At 43.2% G+C, this 6,686-nt stretch overlaps 1 protein-coding gene across 1 annotated transcript; it reads right to left on the bottom strand.

Annotated features, from left to right (window-relative positions):
- Nucleotides 1-4,156: 4,156 nt before the first annotated feature.
- Nucleotides 4,157-4,657, bottom strand: LOC132524117 (large ribosomal subunit protein uL15). The gene has a single exon (XM_060155958.1). The coding sequence runs from the start codon at nt 4,639-4,641 to the stop codon at nt 4,195-4,197; it is 447 nt and encodes a 148-aa protein (XP_060011941.1). The 5' UTR covers nt 4,642-4,657; the 3' UTR covers nt 4,157-4,194.
- Between the last annotated feature and the right edge of the window lie 2,029 nt (nt 4,658-6,686).

Here is a 6,686-nt window from a genome sequence, read left to right on the forward strand (position 1 = left end):
CCTTGCATTGTTTCTATTTCTTCAAGTTGGTTTTATCTGTTTGTTTTGCTTTGATCTCTATCTTCTATATTAAGAGACTTCTCAGATCCCTGGTAGTCCTTGATACCTGCTCTTGAATAAGACTAAAAAGCTGATAGGACGTTTTGTAAACATGAAGGCATGCCAACTTTCAACTTCACTGTTGGAAGATCTGGATGGGCTCTGTGTTGGGGAAGCCCTAATGTCAACGTCTTTGGGCTTTTTCTCCTGGGCTGGTCAGATTCCATAGAGAAGGGTCTTATACTGGCCGGCCTAGAGGGTGAGGGTCTGACTGCCGGAGCTGTCGCAGTGGTCTCTGTATTCAGTATGAATATATTTACTTCATCCCTGTTTTCAGTCCTTTTCTCTCCAGAGATTGTCTCCAAATATCTGCCCACTTAGGAGAAGTGTGGTTGCGCTATGGTGTGGAGTTGGGGAATGAATTTAGGGAACTAACTTCTTAAAACAGCTTTCTCAGTAATCGTTATTTTAGCCCCACCCTGCAGAGTTTATCCTTGGTTCTAGGGGTACCTGGCACTGTCAGTTTATGTGCCCTTGAGGATTCTGTGGTGTGAATTGTGTTGGATCTCAGCTTTCCCCGCTGTTAGCTTGAAGCTTCTCAATCAGCCAAGTGAAGCTCAACCCGCTGCTTTCTCGGTCACCGCATTTTGTTCTGTCGTCTGCTCTCAGGGTTTCCCTACTTTTTTCTTTATTCTAATTTTAAGTTAAGTGTGTAGGTTTAAGCTACCACCTTAGTGCAGATTTGTGCTCTGGTTTTATAAGCTAATAGGCTTAGTTTGTCGGGCAGTAGAGGGAGCTTCTTGCTATGGACCTTGGTTTGAATAGCACCTGCCCACGTGTTTGTTTTGTTTTGAAGTGGTTTCTCTCCTTTTAACATCGTCTTTTCCGATGAAGCTCTTTTGATTTACAATCAATAGTTTGTTTTCCAAAAGCTCATCATACAGGGTATTATATTAATGGTTAAAATTTTAGTCGAGATGTTGAAGGCAACTTTTACTGCAGTCTTAGGGGAGGTTGCAAGTCAGATGGCTGTGGGTCATTTTCTAGGCTACATTGAGTTAGAGCAATTCCAGAAACTGCAGAGGAGGAAAGAATAGCCTATCCTTAACTCTATATGAATTGTATTTTGTGAACAGGTAATAAGTGTGAACAGTGTGTTTCCACCAGGATTATGCTATGATGACCAATACAGAGCTGAATGCAGTTAGTGATCTCCACCAACGCTTGCCCAAATTTGAAGACATGGCATATACACTGCACTTGTTATTGGAGTTTTCTATCAAGTTTTTACCAACATCATTTGATTTAAGGTCCTTATTATATTTAGGGTATGTAAACTTTCAAGAGCTGACAGCTTATGTACCTTAAACAGAATCGTGAGACATATCCTTTGTCACATGTGGCTATTTCCGCTCAAGTGTTCTATCCAAGTGAAAGATGACCGAGGACATTAGCATGAATTCTTTAAAAAACCAAATACTTATTTTGTCACAAAAATCAGTACTTACTTCTTTGTGCTGAACGCATTATTAACTTAGTCTAGACATAGCCTTTAGACATGCAGGCAATTTCCTACCAGGAAGAGCCGCCTTTGAAAATTCATTTCTAAAATTGTTTCTGAACAAACTGATTTAAAGAAATGAGTACATGATTAGAAAAATATCCCTTTAAAGGGTAAGATAACTGTTTCTATTGGTGGTAACCCAAATAATTTGGGAAAGAACATAAACATTGGCCCAAATGTTCAAGGCACATCTAATAAGAATTGGTCATTTTAAAGAATATATTCTGCATTTGATCCATCTCTGAGGGAAACCGGGTGTGTTAAGCAGCTGTTTGTAAGTGGAGTCCTTGCACTTCCTTCCACAACTTCCCTTCAGAGTTGATGGAAGTAGGTGTATAAAACCAATAGAGGTTAATAGGCCAAATAGAACTTTTTTGTGTGTAGGCTGGTTGATTTTAAAACTCTAAGGCTCATAAATAACTCATAAGAGAATTTAAAGAAACAATGATCTGTGGCTTTTTTGTTTTCAGCTTTCGTATTTGCAAAACTGAAATACAATTGATAAAATGCCTAAGGTCCAGAAGATTACATATCGTCCAGAAGATTTTTTTTTAATGTTGTTTCAGTGGTGTAAATTCCTCGGCTTTTATCAGTCTCCGTAATATGCAAAAAGTAGGTAAACAGGCCCCAAAAAGTTGAGTTTTGTCCTGGGTCACAGATTTAATAGCAGAGCTAAAGCTAGTTGTTAACCATTCTCAGTTACATTTATGCATAACCTTGGTCATACTCCCTTTCTGTTCCAAGGCTCCAAGTGCTTTGCCACCTCTCTTGTTTACAAGAAATGACTAAGATGAGGGTGAGATGATTTGTTTCCCTCTTATTTTAGCTAAGTGGTGGTAGAAGAAAGGGTATGAAGAGATACTGCTTGCCCCAAATCATAGAGTGTGAGTCGAAGGTTAGTTGGGAAATAGAGCCCTTAGGGACTTCTTGACTATTTTATGCTTATACTGACTGTTGTTGACATTGAATTAGATCACCAAGTTAGCCAGGATCTTCTGGATTTTGTGCAGATAAGGAACAAGGGACAAGGTAATTGTCTTCAAATATTTGAAGGACAGTTACGTAGGAGAGGAAAAAGCATGAAGGACACAAGTGGGACTAAGATGTGAAAGGGAAATTTGAGTTTAATTTAGTCTAACATTTCTTCCAAACATCTGCTTTGGGCTGGGCCTTATGCCAGGTGCTTCAGGAGGTACGAAGATAAGATGATTCCTGCTCTCTTACTCTGAAAAAGTTTGGATAATCAACTCTAAAACTAAGACCGGATGTAAATGTCTGAAGTACAAAATGTCAAAGTAGCTCAAAGAAGTGAGAGCTTTGGATAAGCTGAGACTTGGGTGAGGGGACAGCCTGAGCAAAGAAAGCCCTCGTGATGAGCTTGCGTAGGGCGTATTTGGGGGTTGCATCTCAGTTTGGAAGGAACCTGGGTTTGTGCAGGGCACTTTTGAGAGAGGAGGCCTCGGGGTGTACGGGGCACTGCTTTTGTTGAAAATGGGCCACTGACAGTTTCTGTTTCAGGAGAGAGACATGATAGGATTGTGTTTTATAAACACACAGCCCTAGGCGGGAATGGTGAAGATGGGAGAGACACTGAGGTGGGGTTCTTTAGGTTAATGAGAAACCCCAAGAACCTGGGGTTTGGCCTCAAAGGGACTGTTGATGACCCCCTGAAATTTTCTGCAAAATACTGTATGTGCATGTGTGTTTCATCAAAACATAAAAAAGCCCATGATGCAATAAAAGGTCTAGCTAGTAAACTAGAGAAATAGTCCAGGTGAATGTTACTGGTGGATAAGGGGGGGTGGGAAAGAGAAGGGGAAATAATTCAAAAGATATTTCAGAATCTTGAATTTTTGCAAGTTACAGGTAAAGGATTTTTTTTTAAGGTATTTCAGAAATGTATTTAGGTTTCTCCTAGATCCTCCACTGGACTTTAAGCTCTGAGAGCAGGGAACACATCTACCTGTTAACCATTCTAGTCCCAGCACTTAGCAAAGGGCCTGGCATATTGTAGCCTCTCAATAAATGTTTACCTGAATGAGCGTGAAATGTAGTGTGCCTGTGGTTTTCAGCCAGATAACTGGAATAAGTAACTGTATTGTGCTTAAAAGAACTGTGGACTCATGAAAAGGAAGTAGTTTAAAAGGAAGGCTATTCCTTTTTTTAAAAAATAAATTTACTTATTATTTTTGGCTGTGTTGTGTCTTTGTTGCTGCATGCTGGTTTTCTCTAGTTGTGGCGAGCGGGGGCTACTCTTTGATGCAGTGTGCGGGCTTCTCATTGTAGTGGCTTCTCTTGTTGCAGAGCACGGGCTCTAGGCGCGTGGGCTTCAGTAGTTGTGGCACGCAGGCTCAGTAGTTGTGGCTCGCAGGCTCTAGAGCGCAGGCTCAGTAGTTGTGGCCCATGGGCTTAGTTGCTCCATGACATGTGGGATCTTCCCAGACCAGAGATTGAACCCGTGTCTCCTGCATTGGCAGGCGGATTCTTAACCACTGCGCCACCAGGGAAGTCCCTAAAAGGAAGGCGATTCTTTTTTTTTTTTTTTTTTTAAAGCACTTGTTATCATTTAATGAATCTCCCACCACGTGGCTTCAAGCTACCAGGACACAAGCCCCACCGACACCCTTAATCTTCTCCTCAGCTCTTCTGCTGAAGAATTTGGCCTTCACGATGACAGGCTGCTTTGGGAGCTTTCCCTTCCCCAGAACTTTGTAGTAACCCGATCGCACCACATCAATGATAGGAGCAGCTCCAGTCTTGTTCTTGGCAGCATTTACCCGTGTCTGCTCACTGACCAAGGTCCACAATTTATCAAGGTTGACAGTTGGGCAGAAGCTCTGGTTCCTCTTTAAGTGGTAATGCCTCATACCAACTTTCCCAAAGTATCCTGGGTGATATTTGTCGAAGTTGATCCTGTGGTGATGCATGCCACCAGCATTACCGCGGCCTCCCGGGTGCTTCCGGTGTTTGCCGATGCGGCCGTGGCCGTGGCTCACGTGCCCCCTAAGTTTCCGGGTCTTCCTTAGTCTGGATGGCATGTCAGCGACCGAGACGAAAAAGAGGAAGGCGATTCTTATCGAATTTGTTGAGTTAGAGGTTTCAGCAGGTCATCCAGGTGGAGGTGTCCAGGAAATAATTGGAAATTTGGATGTGGAGCTTAGGAGAAAGGCTAAAAGTAAATATATATATATAGTTTTGGAGTCATCTTTACAGTGGAGAGAAGTGAGATAGAAATCTTGGGAAAAATAGAGATTAGTGGTCTGACATGACGGAGAACTGAGTATATGGTGTCGATGTAGGACCATTTCTAGGCAAGACTTATTCAAAATGGCATCCTGTATCAGGGTTTCATCAGGAAATCAGGGATGTTACAACCACTGGAAGGGCTGGGAGAGGAAAGATCAGGAGGACCTCGCTGGCTTTCAGGGGATCTGGAAGCACTGTGGCCCCAGGAAAGCCTTCGCCAAGGAGCTTTCTCTCAGCTGCCTGCAGCGCCAACTTGGTGATTCTCAGGAGGGCTCTGGAAAGTAGCTACCAAAACCCCACGTTTGCCAGTGGCCACCCACCACCCACAGCTGCCAATTCTAGGAGTTAGACTTCTTTCTCACCTTACAAATTTCACTTTTTTAATTAATTTATTTATTTTTGTTGTGTTGCGTCTTCGTTTCTGTGCGAGGGCTTTCTCTAGTTGTGGCAAGAGGGGCCACTCTTCATGGCGGTGCGCGGGCCTCTCACTATGGCGGCCTCTCTTGTTGCGGAGCACAGGCTCCAGACGCGCAGCCTCAATAGTTGTGGCTCACGGGCCTAGTTGCTCCGCGGCATGTGGGATCCTCCCAGACCAGGGCTCGAACCCGTGTCCCCTGCATTAGTAGGCAGATTCTCAACCACTGCGCCACCAGGGAAGCCCACAAATTTCACTTTTGTGCCTCTTATCTGCAGGGTCTAACCTGGGATCCTGTTGGAGGGAACCTGAGAACTGTGATGCGGAAGGGAGGGTAGCAGGATGTAGGGTTGATGATTAATTGTCAGCAGACAAGCTAGCACCTGCGGTTTAGAGCATCTAAAATGGGTTATGTCACTTCCCTTCAAAACTCTCCAAAACCCCCCACTCCCAATACCTTCATAGTGAAGTTTAAGTTTTGCTAGTGTGGTACCCAGGGCCTTCTTCCGGACAGACAGTGATACTCTCTGTTTCATGTGACTGTCTGTCTGTTCCACACATTTCTGTTCTCTCAATCTGGAATGGAGAACACCAGTCTTATCCTCACCCTGGTAATCTCCTTGAAGACATCTCTCAAATTTAGGTGGTCCTACTCCTGTTGTACCTTTTGTATGAAGAAGGGATGTTTTGTTTCTTTCTGTCCACGTGTTCCCAGGGCTTAGCATACTGCCTGCCATCCTGTTTGAATAAATGAGGCAAGGAAGGAAACTTTGGGTGGTGGGGTACTAGTAAATTTTACAGGTAGGCGATCAGTAATGATCTTCCAAGAACTGGTTTTAATCCAGAGGAGGTACTGAAAGCCTGTGGCAGTAGGTTGAAGCATGAAGGATGAATAGGAATTAAAGGATTAGACATAATGTATGGCAAAGATGTTTGATGAAGAGATGGTGACAACACAATCTGAGAGGCAAAAGCAGAGTCAAGGCAGCTTCCTGCCCGCCCCCGCCCCGCCCGTCCCCAGGAAACCGTAAGCCTGTTAGAAGTCAGAGCAGACAAAACTATTGGGAAAAGTAAATTTGAACAAGAATGCCAAATTGACTCAAGAGCACACGTGAAGGTTTACTCTTAGGAAGAGGGATACTTTTTCCTCCAAGATAGTAGCAAATAAGACAGAGGGTTTTGAGGTAAATATAAGAAATCTTAAGGGAATCCATAAACTCAGTATAATGAGAAGGCCAGAGGTAGAATCAGGATTTGGAGCTTAAGAACATACAAAATGGACAAGTAGCACTTTGGAAAATGTAGCAGGAAGGCAGGAGAATGCATAAAAAAAAAAGTGGTAAACAAGTAGCAAGGGGTCTGAAATAGACCCCATCAGAATAATTTGATGTCGCCCCAAAATACTTATCAGTCTTACAGCAA

Source organism: Lagenorhynchus albirostris, chromosome 8, assembly GCF_949774975.1.
Source record: "Lagenorhynchus albirostris chromosome 8, mLagAlb1.1, whole genome shotgun sequence".
Taxonomy (NCBI): Eukaryota; Metazoa; Chordata; class Mammalia; order Artiodactyla; family Delphinidae; genus Lagenorhynchus; species Lagenorhynchus albirostris.

What these genes read in the sequence shown, in the direction of transcription:
- LOC132524117 (XM_060155958.1), bottom strand. Translation starts at nt 4,641, where the DNA reads ATGCCATCCAGACTAAGGAAGACCCGGAAACTTAGGGGGCACGTGAGC.